Source organism: Mirounga leonina, unplaced genomic scaffold (genome assembly GCF_011800145.1).
Source record: "Mirounga leonina isolate KUSES-001 unplaced genomic scaffold, KU_Mleo_1.0 Mir_92, whole genome shotgun sequence".
Lineage (NCBI taxonomy): Eukaryota > Metazoa > Chordata > Mammalia > Carnivora > Phocidae > Mirounga > Mirounga leonina.
This window is the reverse complement of record NW_023270852.1, coordinates 1037926-1059789: the sequence shown is the minus strand read 5'-3', so window position 1 is coordinate 1059789 and position 21864 is coordinate 1037926. Positions and strand designations below refer to the sequence as shown.

The window sequence follows — 21864 nt, the reverse complement described above, 5'->3', positions numbered from 1 at the left end:
GAATCCACTCTTACAGAAAGAGTTCCTGCTCTAAGACAGGAAACCGAATATTCCCAGAGATGTACGGATAACAAGCAAATCTTCCCCGACAAAAACAAATGTTCCCTCTCCCCGCCCCTCAAAAAAAGTCGAGAAATCCACTGAAATATAAATAGTGCTGTCTTCAGTGCTTGAGCCATGAATCCCGCCCCCTTTCAATCTTCCTTTGGAATATTCTAAATATTCCAAAATGTATACATAATAGGAAAAAACTTTAAATTATTATAAGGATAAATGAGACTGCTTGCCTTGGAGTCAGAGAGAGATGTGGGGTCCAGTATCCGCCATTACCTATCTACGTATCTAGCTACCTAACCTCAGGCGAGTCACTCCACTTTCCAGTAAAACGACAGTAACAATACCTCCTCTGACAACATCATCAGGCTGCTGTGGGAGCCAGGATACCCAGGTCCATGCCACGAAAACCCTACCTCCACTAACGAGAGCTCTAGAAGCTCCTGAGCACGCCTGGAACCCTACCAGTTGCTTTTCACTTTTCATTCCTAACCAGACCTTTATTCCTTTTCTTTGTGTCATACCCTCATAAATGTTATTCTTGTCATAAAAAGAGAGAATAACCCACAAAGCTGGAGCCTCTTCCTTATCCTATAAATGTGCTACAAAAGTAATGTGGGTGGATTTGAGGCTGTGATCATAAGTCTCTGTTAATGAGCACCACCTGTGCTGGAAACACCACCAGCCATGAGCCCCTATTTTCACAGGGTGTTTCTTTCTTCCTTTTTTCCTAACACATTTAAAACTTCAGATCTGAGTGCTCACTGGCAGATACATTTTGGAGCAGAGGGAAGGAGGCAAACAGCCAACTAGAACCAACAGAAAGGATGAGACCTTGGAAACTTGGAGCCTAACGGTTGGCTCTAAACCAAACACTTCCCTTGCCTAAAGTCAAATCAAACTGGCAACCCCTTTCCTTCTCTCTCCACAAACATCCAGTTTGTTTATATGAATTACACTCAAGTCAGAAGGAGACAAAACTGACTATCAGCATCTAGGTGTTGGACAGCATTGAGACAAACCAATGTCTAATCCCCTTAATACACTTTGCATTACCACCCTAATGTCAACTCTGGTCCACCAGCAACCTCATTCTTAAAAGGGACCATTAGGTGAGTGAGCACAAGAGGGTTATAGTCCCACACAAATGACACTTAAAAGTCACAGCCAAGAAGGTGCTGTGCCTATAATTATGCCCCACAGAGCCTATGGATGAGGAGCAGAGAAGACAAGAAAGGGACACCAAAAACAAAAACAAAAACAAAACAAAACTGACCAATAAGAACCTCTTTTACTCATTTTACAAACATAGAGAATTAGCCTAGGATCTCAGAATAAGTCAATGGAAAAAAGGCAGTGTGGGAACCTTTGCAGAAATTTTGGTTTATTCCTACAATGGGAGATAAGTCTTCAGATGCATGATTTCCAGAGGGAGTCGGTTAGCCAATGATAATTACAATTCTTAACAGCTCAACTTCCTCATCTACTTCCTAATCAATAATTAACTGCATCACATATTATTGCGAAAATTAAATGAGATAACACACAAAAGAACTTAGTATCTGGATTCTTGATTATTTGCACACTGCATCACAGTTTAACATATGTGATCCCATTTGATCATAAGAACTATGTGAGTCAGGTTTAACTATTCTCATAGGACACTGGCTCAAAGAGATAAAAGGATGTGTCTAGAGTTACACAGCGGAAAAGTGCCAGGTATCCAGTTGCTCTTCCAACTAACATTCCATAATCATGGCTGGACCAGAGATGGGTTAGCAAGATCTGAGCATGCTACCTTCTAGTTCAACTGTGATGTGTGCCTATAGTCAGGGATTCAGGGTCTCCAAAGCCTCCTTAAATGATCGGAGGCTGGAAAACAGGTTTGATGTGAAGGTCTGAAGAAACTCTTCCAGGGAAGTTCTCACTTCTGACCCTAGGAGCTTGGGTATGGCCTCTGGGGTTGGCAAAAAATGGCATTTCTGACATTCCCATTTTCTACATAAAACTTTCTCAGCAGCTATTCCAAGGATCCTCCAGTTACCTTTAATTAATAAAAAATAATAGCTACCAAAAAAAAAAAAAGCTACCAATTAACAAGCACTGAATTAAACCCTTTACAAACATCTCATAATCCTCACAATTATCCTTGGGGGGTTGGGGGTATTGAACAGAGGTATCCCTATAACTCTTTAAGAGGCAAGGAAACCAAACACCATCTGCCTCAATTAACCCTCATTCTCTCTTCCCTTGCTCCTGGATACCCACAGGGCATAGGCCTGGAATACTGGCCTCTTCTCTCTTCAGAGACAGTATAAAACCTAGGGAGGAATTCTGTGCTTTTGCAAACCAAGACAACAAAGGCTGCCAGGGTCTTTATTGTGTTTTTCCTCTTGATATTATCTGATTTAGAACAAACCTTCATGGCACCTCCCTCTTAGTCTGGGTACTTTGTCCTGCTGTCCATCCCAGGAAAAGGCTCCCTGCTACAGGTGGGGTTGAGGAACACAGTCACAGCCACCAGCAACCCCAGTGCCTCCTTTCAGAGGAAATAGAGAAGACAAGCCCAGGAGCTGGTATACATAAACATGCTGGCTCTCTTCCAAGTCCCAGGGGCAGTCAGGCCCCAGCACAGAGGCCTCAGCTGCTGCTGGACTCACCACAGCCTGCTGTGTCCAGCACAGACATTAGGAATTGGACACATGGGGGGGAGGGGGCTCTCCAAACCAGCCCTGCTCAGTCCTCTGACCCTATAACCCATGGTGATCCTGGCCCCCACCTGCTAACCCCACAATCCCACAGCCTTTCTGATAACTGCCTCACTTTCCCCACAATCCCTTGACCTCCCGCTTATTTCACAACACCCCAGGGACGCTACTACCCACCCACTCTTTATACCATCACCTTGAGTACCTTCTCCAGGCTGTGGTCAGGACATTACCAGTGAATATTCAGCCATGACCAGCAGGCTGCAAGGTGAGCAGACATTAGATGGCAGCCATGGGCAGACTTTAATAGAAAAAACTTGCTCCTAATCAGGGCCATCTCCAAACCCTCAACCTGGAGAGTGTCAGCAGATGAGCAGCAGAAAGGGGCCCTGCTGGAGAAAGTGGCAGTCTGAAGTATGTTTGGGGGAGGAGTTCCACTGAGTATACATACCACAAACCTAGGTGGGAGGACAGGTGGCACAGACTCCCCAATAACCCAGGTATCAGGGTCAGCAGCCTTTCTGAAGCCAAGCCCTCTCACTCATTTCCTCCCTGGAAGGCTGGAGTGAGATGGGGACTATGTGCCCCTGGGCAGCCATCAGAACAGTCCAGGTCCTAGAGACCAGAACCAGGAGGAAGGTGAATCCAACAAGCTAAGTTGCTGAAGTAGGGGGCAGAACACGAGGGGAGAGATGTGGAGTACTACAGCAGCCTGTCTCAGAGAACCTCTGACACAATGCACAGCCCACAACCAGAGCGAAACTCTCCCTCCCTGCACTCCATACCCCCAATAAACCCACCCCTCTGACACACTTCTCACCCACCCCAAAGCCCATCCCCCTCCCCACACCTAGCCTCAAAAGCCCAGCCCCTCTTGCACGCCTCAGAGCCCCAACTTCCAAGATAATGCTCATCTTCTCATCACACTAACTACAGATCCATCAACCCCTTGGTTTACAAGGCTGAGTACACTCAGTTGACAGGAAAAAACAGTTTCCCAGGTCTTTAAAGCACAATGCTGCCAGGAGGGCTGAGTTTGGCAACTCTCCACAGGCCCCAGCTGGGGCAAAATCTCTCCAGGCTTGCCTCCAACCCGCCCCCTCCAACCTACCTCCCCCAAAGCCAAGCCCCATTCACAGCCCTTGATTTAAGCCTGGGCTCTTCCATTCCCACTCAGTAGGGTCCCACCCAAAATACACAGCACAGTCTTAGAATCCACCTTTTCCCACCCAAGGGAGAGGGAAACTGAAACCCTCTGAAGGGGGAGATGCACTCCACCCTCAGCTCTTGCCCACCTTGACCTCCTCCTTCCAGTAAGTGCTCAGCCCACAGTCCTACAGATCAGGGGCCTGAAAATACACCCAGGGGCACTTGTTGAGCAAGTGTGGAGATTTTCAGGTACTGGGGCTGGGGCTGGGGCTGGGGCTGGGGCTGGGGCAGGGCAGCCCCTTCCAGAAAACCTCAGATGGCCAGCGGAGGACCCAGGGCTCACACCCGGCCTGGAAGCTTCATCAGAAAGCTGCCCTGGGACCAGGGGTGGGAGTATGGTTGGGTCAGAAAGCAAAAGAGGAAAGGGAGAGGCTGGTTTAAAAGTAGATAAAAACCGAGAGCTGCCCTATCTCTGTCCTCCCGGGGGATGATGGTGCTGTCCCACAGACAGGAAAGGGAACCCCTTTGCGGAGTGCCGGTCACTGGGGGAACACCAGCATCCTTCTCACGAAATTGGCTGCAATTCCTTGGGCTTAAACCTCAGTGCCAATGCCAAAAAAGGGAAAGAAAAACCTGCAACCCACCAATCTCATTTCCAGATTCCCTCTCTCCAGCCTAGACATATTAATAATTAACTTGCCTACCCGGGAGCTTGCCGGCGTTGCCATAAAAGATGAGTAATAGCACCGGAGCCCCAGCCCCTTGCCCACAAGCTTCTGGGCTCAGGGCTGGGACGGGCTCCTGGAACAAAGCCTCCGCATTCCTCTGGGAAGGTGTGTCTGAAACCAGACCTGTCAAACGATGAGAAGCTGACCCCTTACCTCTTCCTTAGCTGGCTCCCAGCAAGAAGCGGGGGGGGGGGGAGTAGAAAGGGGGAGGAGAGATCGCCTTTGCCCACTTTGGGCCCCCACCCCCCACCCCCGATCGGTGCCCCCAACCACCGCCGATTTCGGGAAGCCGAGCTCTCTGCTGAGAGCTAATCCTGTTACCATGAACGCAGGCTGTACTTGGAGACCCAGTTCTCAAAACAACAAGGCAGCTCCCTCGATGCCCTTCCTGATGAGTAACCCCCAGCCGGGCGCCCGCCCCAGAAATTCTCTCGCTGAAACTCCCGCGGTGAGCTGCGGCTCCCACGCGGATGGCCGGCCGGGTACGAACCCGCTCGCGTCACGCCCGCGCCCAGGCACAAAAGCACCCCCCAATGCAGTCCCTGCGCCCTGCCGACCCAACAGCCTGCAGCCCCCCCGAAAGTTATAGCGCGCGGACACACCTGCAGGACCCCCGCGGCGGTCCCCGCCAGCCCCCCAGGGCGGCGGGGCACGCGTCCCCGGGCGGGCAGCGCCACCGTTCCATGCGCCCGCTCCTCGAGCCCGGGCTGGCCACCGGTCAGCAGCGCTGGGCGGCGGAGCGCGCTGGGGCCTCAGCGCGCCCGCGGCGCATCGCGCGCCCTCCTCGTCCTCGCCTGGGCCTTCCCTAAGAGCCCACACCCACTTGACATCAGCGCGGATCAAAACACGTGGCGCAGCGCCAGACGGCGGACCCCGGCGGTCCAGAGTGCGCCCCGAGTGCCGCCGCGCCGCCAGGACGGCGCGTCCGAGCGCAGCACGTTCCTCTCCTTGCAGAGGATGCTGCAAACTGGAGTGGGTAAGGAGACGGAGGAGGGCAAAGGAAACCGGCAGAGGGGCGGCAGGACCTGCCGCCTAACAGCGGCGCTGCACTGGCGCCCAGCCAGCCACCAGCAGACCTTTACAGCCCTTGCTGCAAATGCCCACTGACTGTGAAGACCAGGCTGCGGGTGTCCCGGGTTGCTGTTTCCTCCAGACCAAGGAGAGCCCTGACCTTGAATTCTCTTCCGCAGAGTAACTCAAGGAGGCTTCTCTCCAACCACCCCTACTAAATTGCTAAGACTGATTCTGACAAGCCAGGAATGAATGCTTGGTTGGATTAGGTTGCTGACCCCATCACCCAGGAGGCCGCTATGGGGCACCAGCAAAGCAGTCCATACCCTCTGGCTTGTCTCTATACTAGCAGTCTAAAAAGGAGTCTTCTTTCTCTCTTCTCTCAATGCCCTTGGCGATAGGGGACAGTTCTCCTGATTCTGCAGGCAATCAGAAACAGCACCGCCCAGCAACCACACACACTTTCAATTCACACTTTAGCATCCATCCAAATAATCAAACATTCAAGCATTTATTAATGCTTAGGCCAGGAGCAACAGAAGATAAACAACATTTAACACTCATAGAACATATAGTCTGGTTAGGGAGAGATTAAATACAGTGTAAAGTAATTATAATTGCGACAAGGGTATTAAAGGTTAAGAGGTTCTATAAGAATGCACACAGGGACCCTAAACTATCTTGGTAGTCAGGAAAGACTTCCCTGAGGAAGTGACATTCGAGATGCTGAGGCATGAAGAGAAGTTAGAGGGTATCAAAGGGGAAGGAAAGTTCAGGCAAAAACCCTGGTTATTAAAGTGCAAGCTCACTCTATTCACAGGTGGAGATGTTCAAGCAGAAATGAACTGCCATGCTGGAGACACCTGGATCTTTGTCCAGGAGGGGTATGGGGCAGCTCATGGGCTCTGGAAGAAAGCCTGGCCATCTATCCAGAGGACCTTATACCTGCATTTCATCTCCTCCTGAACCATGATGGCCCACCTCAACAAAAGAACTCTGAACAGGCAGTCAGGAGCCTTTACTTCTGGCTTCAACTCTATCCTCAACTTGCTGTGTGGCTCTACAAAAATCCCTTCTACTCTCTGGTTTCAGTTTCTCTAAGATGAGGTGTTGGATTAGGACAGTGTTTCTCCATTTATCTTTTCTTTTTTTTTTTTAAGATTTTATTTATTTATTTGACAGAGAGAGACACAGCGAGAGAGGGAACACAAGCAGGGGGAGTGGGAGAAGGAGAAGCAGGCTTCCCACTGAGCAGGCAGCCCAATGTGGGGCTCAATCCCAGGACCCTGGGATCATGACCTGAGCCGAAGGCAGACGCTTAACGACTGAGCCACCCAGGCGCCCCTCCATTTATCTTTTTAAAACCATACTCCCGTGGCGCCTGGATGGCTCAGTCAGTTAAGTGTCTGCCTTTGGCTCAGGTAATGATCTCAGAGTCCTGGGATCGAGCCCCACGTGGGGCTCCCTGCTCAGTGGGGAGCCTGCTTCTCCCTCTCCTTCCTGGCTTGTGCTCTTTATTGCTATCTCTGTTTCTCTCTCAAATAAATAAGGGGCGCCTGGGTGGCTCAGTCGTTAAGCATCTGCCTTCGGCTCAGGTCATGATCCCAGAGTCCTGGGATCGAGCCCTGCATCGGGTTCCCTGCTCGGCGGGAAGCCTGCTTCTCCCTCTTCCATTCCCCCCTGCTTGTGTTCCCTCTCTCGCTGTCTCTCCCTGTCAAAATAAATAAATAAAATCTTTAAAAATAAATAAATAAATAAAATCTTTAAAAAAAAAAATAAAACCATACTCCCTTTTGGGTAAATATACAAAAAATGTCATTCCTGTCCTGTAGCATCTATAATGACAAGACATCAAATCATTTTCCAAATCAAAAATTATATCAAATATGCTTTTAAAACTACATATGCCCTTCCACAACAGCCAAAATATGGAAAGAGCCCAGATGTCCACCGACAGATGAATGGATAGGGAAGATGTGGTATATATATATACAAGGAATATTACAGCCATAAAAAAGAATGAAATTTGGCCATTTGCAACAACGTGGATGGAGCTAGATAGTATTATGCTAAGCGAAATAAGTCAGAGAAAGACAATTGTCATACGGTTTCACTCATATGTGGAATTTAAGAAACAAAACAGAGGGGCGCCTGGGTGGCTCAGTTGGTTAAGCGACTGCCTTTGGCTCAGGTCATGATCCTGGAGTCCCGGGATCGAGTCCCGCATCGGGCTCCCTGCTCGGCGGGGAGTCTGCTTCTCCCTCTGACCCTCCTCCCTCTCATGCTCTCTGTCTCTCATTCTCTCTGTCTCAAATAAATAAATAAAATCTTTAAAAAAAAAAAAGAAAGAAACAAAACAGAGGATCATAGGGGAAGGGAGGAAAAAATAAGATGAAATCAGAGAGGGACACAAACCATAAGAAACTCTTTAACTAGGGCGCCTGGGTGGCTCAGTTGGTTGAGCGACTGCCTTCGGCTCAGGTCATGATCCTGGAGTCCCGGGATCGAGTCCTGCATCGGGCTCCCTGCTCGGCAGGGAGCCTGCTTCTCCCTCTGACCCTCCCCCCTCTCATGTGCTCTCTGTCTCTGTCATTCTTTCTGTCTCAAATAAATAAATAAAATCTTAAAAAAAAAAAAAAAAAGAAACTCTTTAACTATAGGAAACTGAGGGTCACTGGAGGGGAGGTGGGTGGGAGGATGGGGTAACTGGGTGATGGGCATTAAGGAGGGCACTTGAGGGAATGAGCACTGGGTATTATATGCAACTGATGAGTCACTAAACTCTACCTCTGAAACTAATAATATAAGTTAATTGAATTTAAATTAAAAAACTACATGTCCTTTAAATATTAATATTCTGTCTTTTTTTTTTAAAGATTTTATTTATTTATTTGAGAGAGAGAGAATGAGAGACAGAGAGCATGAGAGAGAGGAGGGTCAGAGGGAGAAGCAGACTCCCTGCCAAGCAGGGAGCCCGATACGGGACTCGATCCCAGGACTCCAGGATCACGACCCGAGCTGAAGGCAGTCGCTTAACCAACTGAGCCACCCAGGCGCCCCTAATATTCTGTCTTTAGATACCTGCTGAAGACCTGGAGGCAGGAATGAAGAAATGGTCTCCAAGCTCACCCTTTTCCAGTTATCTGTCCCTATCCCTCCCACATGAACCTGCCAACCAGCACTTATCATCTCCAGCCTCATTTTGTTTATTCTTTCCAGGATAAACTGACCATGCAATGAAGAGAAGCCCTGGGTCATCCAAAAAAGAAAAAAAAAAAAAAAAAAAAGGCATGCTGTAGGAGACTCTTTTGAATGATAATCTCCAGTGATGCTGGGAAACAGACACTTTGATGGAAACATATGACATTCCTGAGGACAATTTAGCAATATGAATTAAAAGACTTAAAAATGTTCGTATCCTTTGAACCATCAATTCCACAGCTAAGAATTTATCCTCAAGACATAATTATGGATAAACACAAAGATTTAACCACAAGGATGTTCACTTCACCATTTTTAGAACAGCAAATAATTGGAAATAAACTAAATGTACAAGAGGAGATTCGTTAATAAGCATCTTTACAATTGAATATACATATGCAACTTTAAAAATGATATATAGAATATTTACTGTTGAATTAAACAAAACAAAGGTTATAAAGCAAATGATCCCAGTTGTGTGTGCATGTGCACGTACATGTGCACATGCGTGTGCGTCCGGGGGCGGGGTGGTACCTGTGGTGGAGTTGTACTGTGTTCATTTTCCTTACTGGTTGATTCAGAACCTAAGCCCTGAAGCAAAACATGATGCCACTGGGGCATGCCATCCTCACAAGTAAATCTATTAACCCATAACTTACAAAAGCTTAACATTACAAAAGCTTAATATTAAAACAGAATGAAATAAACCTTGTAGTCAGGAACATAGTTCAGTTCTCCACTACTGTCCACTCACCATTAGAGATTTGATAGAGATTTGATAGATTGGGTTTTTTTTCCCCCAGACTTTTCATTTCATATAGATTTTTCAGCTGTCCTTTTGTCTAGTTCAGTCATTTCCAAACTTTAGAGAGCATAAATATTGCTATCCAGGGTGGTTTAGAGTCATTTTGACTTTATGAGTTTTTTTTTCCCCTAGACCCTGAATTTAAAGATTTTATTTATTTACTTGAGAGAAAGCAAAAGAGAAGGGGAGAGAGCGAGAGCGCGCAAGCAGGAGCAGGGGCGAAGGGGAGGGGGAGAGGAGAGGAAGAAGCAGGCTCCCTGCTGAGCAGAGAGCCCAAAGACTCCAGGCTCCATCCCAGGACCCTGAGATCATGACCTGAGCCGAAGGCAGATGCTTAACCGGCTGAGCCACCCAGGCGCCCCCTTACACTCTGAATTTAGAACCTACTCACTGTATGAAAGAAAAAAGATGACCAGAAGGATATTTACCAAAATATTAACAACGTTAGAATTACAGTTGATTTTTATTTCCTTCCTTGGGATTTTCTGTTTTCCAAGTTGTCTGACAAGAAACATATTTTTAATCAGAAAACAAAATGTTGCTTAAAAATAAGTGGGTTAGGGGCGCCTGGGTGGCTCAGTTGGTTAAGCGACTGCCTTCGGCTCAGGTCATGATCCTGGAGTCCCGGGATTGAGTCCCACGTCGGGCTCCCTGCTCGGCGGGGAGTCTGCTTCTCCCTCTGACCCTCCCCCCTCTCATGCTCTCTCTCTCTATCTCATTCTCTCTTTCAAATAAATAAATAAAATCTTAAAAAAAAAAAAAGTGGGTTAAAAACTCTCCAAAAGATAAAAAGAAACTAGGCCTTGACTTTAAGAGGGGTGACTCTGACCATGCCCTTCATATCCCTGCAAGCTCTGATTCTGCCCCAGTTGGTGCCCCAACATACAAGGACAGACAGTACATTGTCACTAGGACACCATGCAGGAAAACCTGGCAAGAAAATTATTTTTACATTTACCTCCTCGGCTTTGCTTATAATGATGCTTAGAAGCTTAGACTAAAGGGTCCGAAATGAAGCAGCCATGCCCATCCACTAATGGAGCTGTCCCCTACCCCTGAACTCTACCAAATAAATAAGCTGAGAACATGTAAAGCACATACCCTTGATCCTCAGGACTAAAAACTGTTCAGTCTGCTTTTCAAAGACCTGGTGGTGCCACCAATCATGCCAGTAAGGACCAGTAGGAAAAGAACAGGCCATAAATCAGACTGGGTTCAGCCAGAACTAGTTGGGTGATCTGTACCTCAGATTCACCTCTGTTAAATAGCCTTAAAAAGGCTCTAGTTTTCTTTTAAGAGGGGTGAATAGAAAAGCATTAGGACAAAGTGAACAGCACTGTCAGTGTAGGGTGTTATTATTTAATGAAAGTATATTCTGGGACTTGTGGGGGGAAGAAGGGAGCTGGCTAGTTGTGGTAAACTGCAACTTGGCTCACCTTTCAAGCTTTCCAAGAAGCTGGGGTGCACTCCCACTGGATGTGGGAGTGGAGGTGGGAAAGACAATGGTGCGGACTTCTCCTGGGGCACAACTTAGGAGCTCTGAAGTCAAAGACAGAAGGCAAGTGGGATAAAAACTCCAAGGTGTGGGCCAGGTTTCTCAAAACACAATGGGCAAAAACCACCAGGGCAAGATCTCAAGATGAGGGATGCTTGTGTTACTTGGCCATTTAAATGCAATAATCATTTAATCCCCTAACCAGGCATTGCCACTACCCATGGTCTCTGCTCAAAATAAAGCACATGACAAGCCAGAGAGAGCTGCCAATAGGTTACATTTTAAATCCACCTAGAGTCTAATAAAGCTAATTTTACTGTTATGGTGTCTATTAAACATGGGGCCTTTGTTTAGAGAGTGAGTGGAGGGGAGGAAAGCTCAGACATCAAGGGCTAGGAATTTTGATCATTCCAGAATTGTTTCTGGGAAGGAAGTAATAAGAACAAACCTGATTTAAAAAAAAGAACAAACCTGATTTTTAAAAATAACTTGAACAGGGACACATGTATCAGAAAGTCCACTATTATACAACTATCCAGCCCCCTCGAGATGAAATCAGCCCCCCACGGCCAGGCAACAGCTCAGGGACAGAAATAAGGCACTCTACTTCACCGAAGTGGGAAACATTGAAAATACTGATCAAGGAAGCCAACTTGAACCCGGGAGTTGGAACTTAAGGACCATTAAGATGGTGGGGGGGGGGAAAGCCTACTTGCTCCATGGTCAGAGACCAAAGCCACCCAAATGAGTTTTGATAAAATGAATAACTAAATTTATAGCTTTATAAATTTTGTTAAATCAGGAAAACCAAATCACAAAACATCTAAATAACTAGACCACATGTCTATGATCAGTGATCTTCATATATCCATTTTAATCAGAAAAACCTCCAGGTGATTGTTTAAAAACAGCAGACCCCAGAGGTCAACCCCTAGAGAACCTTAGGATAAAAGTCTAGGATGAGCCCAGGAATCTGCATTTAGCAAGCACCCCAGGTGATTTGGCTGTGTGTCACATGGAGCCCACACTTTGAGATACTTGATGCTAAAAGGCCAGGAGGGCCTACCACCTGTCTCCCCTCGCCTTCTAGCAGGCATCACCCAAGCAGGCTTGAGTCAATTCAAAATTGAATCTGAATAAATCCAATTAATACCTCTTGTGAAACCTCAACAAAATTACAACAAAATTAGGGCATGATAAAGAATGCCACAGCAAGGAAAATACACGGAAGCACTTAGCACATAGGAAACGCTCTAAAACTGTTACCTTTGAAAAGGATGAGGATAGTATACTTTTGATAGCTAAGAGTCACCTTGTACTCATAAGCCAGGTATGAACTCTCTGAATTCACTAGTGTTATCACCTAAAAACTCTATGGACTCAGCCAGTATGGAGTTAAAATTTGTGCTCACCCACTTACCAACTTTTTTCTTCCCTCAGCCACTATTTCTTCAGCCCAAAAGTGGGATTAAAAATACCCACTCCCATGGTACTTGTTATGAGGATGAAATAACAGAATTGTGTAAGTGAATGGGACATAGTAGGTACTAAATAGTGGCGATCATTCATTCAATGGCTAAATGTTTATTAGGGCCATTTACAAGTCAGGCATTGTAGGCACAGAAAACACAGTAGTAAGTGATTAAAGAGACAGGGAGACAAAAATATAGATAGTAAATAATTTCAGAGAAACAGGGTTTGTCTCCCCCTCCAGAAGAGACTCTTAATCTCAGGAAACAAACTGAGGGTTGCTGGAGTGGAGGGGAGTGGGAGGCATGGGGTGGCTGGGTGATGGACACTGGGGAGGGTATGTGCTATGGTCAGTGCTGTGAATTGTGTAAGACTGATGAATCACAGACCTGTACCCATGAAACAAATAATAATTCTGTTAATAAAAAAAAAAAAGGTAAAAAGCAAAAAAAAAAAGGAAAGAAAGTAAAAGAAAATGAAACACGGGTGCCTGGGTGGCTCAGTCGGTTAAGCAACCAACTTTTGATTTCAGCTCGGGTCAGAGTCATGAGATTGAGCCCCACATTGGCTCCACGCTCAGCCCAGAGTCTGCTTGAGATTCTCCCCCTCTGCCCCTGCCCCCACTCACATGTGCACACGCTCTCTCTCTCAAAAAATAAGTATTTTTTAAAATGAAACAGTGATATGATAGAGTGATATGGGGGTTCAAGGTATGTATCAGTAAAAGGCCTAAGATGTGTCATTTAAACTAAGATCTAGGGGAAGAGCATTTTAGACACAAGAACAGGTGGAAACAAAGAAAGTACATTCCTGGGATGAAGGACAGTGAGGCTGGAAGTCAGCGACCAGTGGGGAGGACAGTAAGAGAAGCAGCTGAAGAGTCAGATAGCAAAGGTTAAGGAGGGCCATGTATTACCTGGTAGGAATTTGGATCCTCTTCCAAATGCAATAGGAAGCCATGGAAGGGGTTAAAGAAAAGACTGTACTATGGAAGAAGCATGATCTAATTTGCTTTCTAAAAAGACTTCTGTAGCATTTATATGGAGAATAGCCTGGGGGTTGGGGACAACAAATAAAAACCTAGTATTTCCTTAGTGTTTAAACTATGTGCTCTGAACTGTCCAAGGAACTTTATATGCATGATCTTAAATCCTCATGAAAACTTGTAATGTGAGTATCATTATTATCCCCATTTTTCAGATGACAAATGCAGTAGGCACAGATCAGGTGACGTGCCCATCCCAGTAAGTGGAGGATCTAATACACAAACCCAGATGGTCTCACTGCAACTCCACTCCAATGCCTTAAAAAGAAGTGGGGAAAACCAGAGAGACTAGGTAAAAAGACCACTCAGGAGTATGGGTGGGGGGTGGGGGGGTGGCTGGCAAGATGACAACAGTGTAAATGCCGAGGGGAAGTCAGCTGCGCAACATGTCTTGGCGGCAGTAGCTAACTCCACCACTGACAGGATTTATGAAAGGGGTGAAGGAAGAGACAAGCAAAGAAGACTCTCAAGTTTTTGGTTTGAGCAAGATGGATGCCAGTGCAATTTCCTGAGATGATTAAGCCTGGGAGGAGAACAAATCCAAAGGGAGGGGAGGATTAAAGTGAATCAAGAACTGTTTTAGAGGCAACTGGGTGGCTCCGTCAGTTAAGCATCTGCCTTTGGCTCAGGTCATGATCTCAGGGTCCTGGGATCGAGTCCCGCATCGGGCTCCTTGCTCAGCGGGGAGCCTGCCTCTCCCTCTGCCTGCCGCTCCCCCTGCTTGTGTGCTCTCTGTCTCAAATAAATAAGTAAAATCTAAAAAAAAAACAAAAAACAAAACTCTGTTTTGGACACATTAGGTCTGAGGAGTCTATTAGACGTCCAAGTGGAAAAGTTCTAAAGGCAGTGAGCTGTGGCAGTCTCCACACAGGAATCTCATCACCACGTGACTCTTTAGTGTCTGTGCGTTTATGAGAGTGGGGGAAAGGGCTCTCCCAGCTACAGACCTTTCTGGTGGGTTGTAACAAGCAAGGGCTTGCTCAACGTAAGCTTGCAACTTGCTCTGAGGCAGAAAGCACCCTGCCCAGCCCACCTTCTGTGGTCCAGTAAAGTCTGCATCCCAGCCCCATTCTCTGAAACAGCTTCCTGGGAGCCAGACTCAAGAGGCAACACACAGAGCCTAGAAGGTCCAGGAGGAGAAGCTGGAAATGGGAGCTGTGGAAGGAAGGTTATCCGGCATCTTGTTGGCTTGTGAGAAGGGGACTTCTGACCCCCTCCCTTCCACTTCAACAGTTTTTTTTCAGTCCTCCTATCACTGAAGCCCATCCGGGTGTGAGTCCCTGCAACTGCTCACAATGGCCTAAGTGCGATGATAACGAAAGAGTTTCCAAAATAAGCTTCCCATGTTCAGACTTCCCAAATTCCCGGCTGGCGTCCTGGCTACAGCATTCCCAGAAAAATAGCAACCTCACTTGATAAAATACCTTCGGTATTGACACCTCCTTGGCTCAGAGGAAATGGGTGTGTGTGTTAGAGGTCAGGTAGAGGTTGGAAGAAAGAAAAAATGGCAACTTTTAAAGTTCAGCTGAAATGTCAGGAACATGAAGCAGCCCATGTTTACACAGAGCTTTCCAAAACTGAGACCCACTTCCAAGTAGCTGTAAAAAAATGGCTACATCAACTAGTCCAATGAAATGGCTTTTTAGTTTAACAGAAATAGACCCGGGCTGTTCTCATTCTCCTGTTGTCTTTAGGCTTAATCTCCTAACATATTTATACTCAACTCTAGCTGATGCTGATTGTTTTATTTTTTATTCATATTTGATCCCTTTCCCTCCCATAAGCAGCCTCGAATCCACTGTGGAATAGGATAAAGCAATAGATGAATAGACAAATAGCGCACAGTCTTGACATTCCTGGATATTAAACTTACAGATCCACATAATCCATAAAGGCTGTTTATTGTGGATCTTAATTGGAGGTTGGGGGAGGAAATACCCTAATTAATATGTAAAACACCTTAAAAATCTGATTTCCTTATGTTAAAAAAAAAAGAGAGACTGAGTCTGGTAATAATTAACACCTGCATTTTTTTGCATTTTTCACATTTCTGTCCCTAATTGTCTAAACAATAATGTATGGGGAAAAGGGGGTGAAATCTTATGTCCTACATAGGTATGTATGATTTTGTGGCTCTTACCAAACTGGGAACAAGAGGATGCCAGTTCAATAACTGTGATGCTTCATCTTCCAAATAAGAAGCTGTCAAAGCCACTGAAGGAGATCAGAATAAGACTCAATCCAAATCTACCCACAAAGCTGGAATCTCAGTCCTTTCTTGGCATGGGGAGGTAAAGGCATATTCTCTGGTGTCCTCCTAAACGCAGGAACAAGCTCAAGAATATGAAATAGCCAGCAGCCTGGGAACACAACTTTGGAGACATAAAAATTACTAGGTTTTCTAAATCACTGACATGAGCCAAAATCCTTCCTGAGACTAGTGGGCCAAAGATAGAACCAAAAGCCTCATCGCATTTACAAATATCCCCTTAAGTGCCTTCTTGGGGAACACGCTCTCTAACATAAACCTGAATGTGGTAATGATTCAGGTCCCCATGTGCAAGCAGCAAATGTTTTTGAGGAGGCTCATTCTCAAGGGAGCAAAGGAAAAGTGGTATTTTTGACTAACATTTTTTATCACCAGAAGTCACTGGAACCAGTGTCTTGGCACTCGAGAGCGCACAATGATGACAGATGCTTATAATGTTCACCCTGAGGACTTGAAACCTTGTAGAAGAACAGACAGATCAAATTATGCCTTGTTGTAGTTTGAACTGTGTTTTATTGCCTTCTAGGTTTTTGAGGATTGACACTCCATGCAGAACACAGTAGGTGGCAACACTGAACCATGAGAATATTCCATGTGCCAACCTTGGTGAATAGAGAAAGTTTAATGTAATAATGAACTCCATTCTAAAAATTAGGTCTCTATTAAAATAATGACAACAGGCACAAAGTCATTAAAAATACATGCTGACAAATCTGGAATCAAATGCACCATCAAATGTACTTCCTGGCGTGCTGTCATTTCCCACCTGCACTCTACCAATCATTGGGTAAATCCAATTATTCCTTGAGACAACCAAACTGTGCATCTCCTCTCCCCTTCTCCCTAGTGACTTTTATGAAAATAATATTCAACTTTAATGCACCTGCACTTCAGGAGACTATGTGACAAGAGCAATAAACATATATTCTGTATGCAAAAACCAGCGAAAATGAGATCTGAGACTGCCTTTGCCAACCCCAGGTGTGGGCCTTCCTTCCCCAAACTCGAGAGACTGGAACATAACAGCTGTCAGAAAGCAGCCATGGCCTATGCCAGAAATTCCCTGGCTGTGCAGCTCTAATTGCCAAGAGATTAAGAACCCATAACTCACACATACATTATGGCTCAGGCTCAGACACAGCAGACAGAAAGGAAAGAGCATGCGCTCTGGAGTCAGACAGACCAACATCCTGACTTTTACCAGCTCTGTGACCTTGGGCTAGCTGATTCCCTCCCCTGAACCTCAGTTTCCCTCATTTGGTAGGACTGGCTGCACTGTGTACCAAGTGCTGACTACAGGATTGGACTTACAGCAGGTGCACGGTACACTGGAATTGTTATGATTAACAATCCCTGAAGGGCACGGTGGAATAAAATGAACTTGGGGATGTTCTGGGCACCATGGTGGTCAAGCTCTCTGGATAAAAGATAGTCTGCAACCTTGAAAGGGCCTCAATTTTCTATGGGAGGTACAAGGATTAGTCACATAAAATCCCTGGCAGCTTTTGCTTCATACATTTGCACAAACAAGTATTTACGGAGATCTCACAGTGTGCCAAGATTATGCGAAGCACGAGGACAATATGGCCTGGCCTCTTGAGGCTTATAGTCTAAGAAGAAGACAAGCTTTCAAAACAAACACAGGAGTAGATGTAAATGTATGTCTAAGATGAGTACATATAGGAGAAGTACATGGCCATCTGTAACATGGCCACCTAAAATGAGGAAACTGGCCCAGTCTGAGGAGCTGCAGGAGGACGAGGGCTTAGTAAAGACAAAGAAGAAAGCTACAGAGGACCTTGTTGCCACACCCTCAGTGGGCTCTACATAAGATATTTAGCTTAAAGGAACAAAGTAGGAAGCTCTTGGCTTCCTCTTAATGAGTAGGATGTTTTTCCTAACAGTAAAATCCAGAAAACATATTATGTGAAGCTCAACAATAATACAAACTCTTAATTCATGAGTATTTCTATTCTCCCCAACCCCTTTTTTTTGTCTTCTTCCTCTTACTTATATTTTCTCTGGTACTGATTTCACATTCTTATTTCTATTTTATCATTGTATCTAGTGTTCATGGATCTTGGGTAGAAGGAAGCAGGATACAAACAGAGACTTATTAATACTCTTCCTAAGGCTAAGGGGCTGAGCTGGAAAGAATTAACAGAGTGCCCTTTGTATCCCTGCCTGGTGTGTTACCCCAGCGGCAGAAAAAGACATGTGGCTTGGTCTACTTTTGTACAAGCAGTGCGTTCCTTGTGATTGTGTGATCTAGCACAGTGGTGCTTTTTCCCAGAGCCACTTTATCATGTTACATTTCTATCCTAACAAGCAGCTTTCCTTTGGCTCATTTTCCCCTGAAACATTCACTGACCTATATTTACAGTGAACCTATATTCTTGATATTCCAGGATAGGAGCTCCCTTCTCTCCCCACCCCCACTTTTTTTTTTTTTTTTACAATTTTCTCTGTTTAATAAAGACAGCTCATTAAATATATAACTGGAGTATTCCCTTTATACCTCTGAAAGGCATGATATACACATACAAATCCCTCATCAGGACATACGTCATGATTTTTGGATCAGAAAACAGTCATTCTTCTCTGGTGAACTGATGTTCTCATGTTGAAAGTTGAAAACAGAATAGAGATGAGCGGTGAGATGGGCTGTTACTGATTTTCAATGTGCCATTTATTTGCACCATTTTAAAAAAAAATAGGATGTTTTATGAGTAAAAGGTCCATTTCTTATAGAAAACTCCATTCCTCTTCCTGGGAAGATAAAATCTTTGTAAATGATAGACATAATTCCAAGAACTGCAGATTGAGACGCTCTGCTTCTTATTGGGTCCTGGCCCCCTTTATATGATGAAAACTTTAACTCACTCAGGACAAAAATACATAAACACAATTTCAGACAGTTTGAGGGGATTCAAGGACCTCCTAAAAGTCCATTCATTAACTTCTTGGGTACTCTCCATAAAAATGAAGCAAATACCCAAGGGTGCCTGAGGCGGCGTGTGGCAAGAACACTTGAAAAAATAAATACTATAAATAATAGTTATATATAACATCGATAAGAGCTATGAAGGTTAATAAAAAATGAATATGAAATTATTTCTTTAAATTCACTTTAGTGGTTTTAAGTGTGTCAATTTAAAGAAAAATACTGGGGCGCCTCGATGGCTCAGTTGGTTCAGGTCATGATCCCAGAGTCCCGGGAATGAGCCCCACACATCGGGCTCCCTGCTCAGTGGGGAGCCTGCTTCTCCCTCTGCCCCTCACCCTGCTCTGTGATCTTTCCCACTCTCTCTAATAAATAAAATCTTTAAAAATAAATAAACAAATAAATAAATAAAACCCTGCAGATGCAGCCTAGAAGTCACTATACAGGTGTCCAACCCCACAGATTTTACACCAAGAGCGAACCCCACGTAAACTACAGACTTGGGGTCATAATGACATGTCAGTGTAGGCTCATCAATTGTAACAAATGTGCCACTCTGGTGGGGGGTTGCTGTGATGGGGTAGGCTGTGGATATATGAGGGAAAGGGATATGTATGGGAGGGTAAATTCTGCTCAATTTTGCTGAGAACCTAAAACTGCTCAAAAAAATAAAGTTTATTTTTTTTAAAGATTTTATTTATTTTTTTTGACAGAGAGAGACACAGCGAGAGAGGAAACACAAGCAGGGGGAGTGGGAGAAGGAGAACAGGCTTCCCGTGGAGCAGGGAGCCCAGCCCGATGCGGGGCTCAATCCCAGGACCCCGGGATCATGACCCGGGCCAAAGGCAGATGCTTAACGACTGAGCCACCCAGGCACCCCATAAAGTCTATTTTTTTAAGTCCCTCTCATAAAGCAATACATTCAAGGCCACTTTTCCCCTCCTTTTTCTCTTCTTGGGTTCCTCCAGACCAGCTAGCTTGGCAACATACATCCCCATGTCACTCTTAGCCCTCCGGGCTTTCCTTCTATTACGAGCCAGAAGATTCCTGGTTTGTTGCAGATTATGAAGGATGAAAGGCTGCCTGGGCATAGCAGACATGTGTGGGGTGAAGGGGATTTCCGTGAGCTGCCTGGACAGAGGTATTTGACCAGGGTGAATGACAAAGACCAGTTACATTTCACTGACACCCAGGATCTCGTGAGACCCAGACATCGCCACAGGAAGTGAGTCAGAAACCCAGGAAAGCAGACAATGGTCCCACATTTGCCAAACCAAAGGCAGGGCCACAGGGACCTGAGCAAGAAAGCTAGGGAAGAGCCACCACTCGGACTGTCTGTGTGGGTCTGTCTCGCCCTCACAACCAGGACCTTAAAATTACTAACTCGGTGCCTGTCTCTCCTGCTGGGCTACAGTTTCTAAGAGAAGGACCGCTTGTGTCTTCTCAGCCCTGTATCGCCAGGCCCTAGCACAGTGCCTGGGACACAGTAGGCACTTTGAAGGAATGGAAGAACTGGGCTACTTTTGGGGAAAAAAACCCCAAAAGATCACATCTTTTCTCTTCTGCCCTCTGGTGGCTAGCAGGTGCTCTGTATCAGCAGATGCTCAGGAAATGGTTCTGCCTGATATAACAAATAACCAAATATACTGCCTGATATAACTGATATATATCAGGTTTGGTTATATCAACTGATATAACCAAATAAACTGCCTGATATAACAAGTGTTTTGTTTTGTTTTTTTAAAGATAATTATCATTAAAAAAAAAAGAAGAAGAAGAAGAGCAAAGGAATCCAGCAAACAAGTGCCTTTGTTTTTTCACTCCCTGTAGGCAAGTCCAGGGTGGCCAACAGCTGAAGAAGTGATTGAGACCAAAATTAACAGCTGGCTGCATCTCCCAGGGCTGGCCGAGGGGTCCAGACACAGGCATGCTCCTCCACTGGCCACCTGGTTCTGAAGTCATTTCCGTCTACTCCATCCCCAGAGAAGCACAGGTGTGGGCACCAAGCCCAGGTGCCCTCTACTCTCTGGATAAACAGTGGTGACAGAATGACCCGCCTCTCTCCAACTCAACCCTGAGGTCTGCCTCCAAGAAATAATTACACTCAGGAGAAGAAAAGTATTAGAGTAAAGTCTGTCACAGCAAATGCCCCCACCTGGCTGGGTGGGGCAGACTGCCTCCAAGGTCACCAGTTGCCCTTTAGAAATGAGTGCCCCAAGGTGCTGGGATGATCAGGTGCCCCTCCCTAGGGCTTCCTTACACAGTTGGATTATATGTTGCCGATTAAACAAAGCCTCCATAACCTCAGAGCTCACAACCACAAGGCCCATCCCTTTGCAACATCCCTGCCTATTGGTGGCCCGGCTTAGATATCACCAATAATGAGTGACTCACTACCTCTCAAAGAAACTCACTACATCTTTGGGCAGCTCTACTGAAATTCTGGATGTCTGTTGTTTTGTTTCTGGAAAACTATATGGTTTCCAAGGCATTCCTGAACAACCTTGCTTATAGAGTGGGCACCACAGGAGAACATGAGTCAATTTCTCTTTCCACCAGCCTGGGGAACTTTTCATTTAGAACCACCGACTTCCAGAATCTCTATAGCTAGAAGCAATGGCAATAATAGTTAACCTTTATAGAACACTTCCTAGGAGTTAAGCATATGCTAAGAGCTTTACAAGCATTAGCTCACTTAATACACTGAAAGCTCACACTCTCCTTTGAGTAAGATATTACTTGTTAAATTCTTTATATGTGAAAAAATGAAGCCTTGGGGAGTTAATATAACTTGCCCAAGGTCACACAGTACCAGGTGAGCTAGGAATGAAACCCAAGGTTTTCCATTTGCTTTGTTTTGTTTAAGAAAAAAAAAATCTTACTGTCAAAATCCAATAAATAAAATGAAGCAGCAGTCTATGAAGGCTCCTAAGGCAGTGACATACTTTGGTAATTATAATTAATAAATACACTTTGAATTCCTCT

General features: G+C 45.4%; 1 protein-coding gene across 2 annotated transcripts in view; it reads right to left on the bottom strand.

The window, feature by feature from the left end:
* PLEKHA7 (pleckstrin homology domain containing A7) overlaps positions 1-21864 on the bottom strand; it is a 213275-nt gene that overhangs the window by 129942 nt on the left and 61469 nt on the right. Inside the window, exon 1 of one of the 2 annotated variants that reach the window (XM_034995413.1) lies at positions 5242-5942. The exons of the other annotated variant lie outside the window; for it this stretch is intronic. Within the exon in view, the coding sequence (XP_034851304.1) occupies positions 5242-5324 (83 nt within the window). The 5' untranslated portion in view covers positions 5325-5942. Of the gene's footprint in view, positions 1-5241; positions 5943-21864 lie in introns of those variants that run through there. 2 annotated transcript variants of the gene reach the window in all.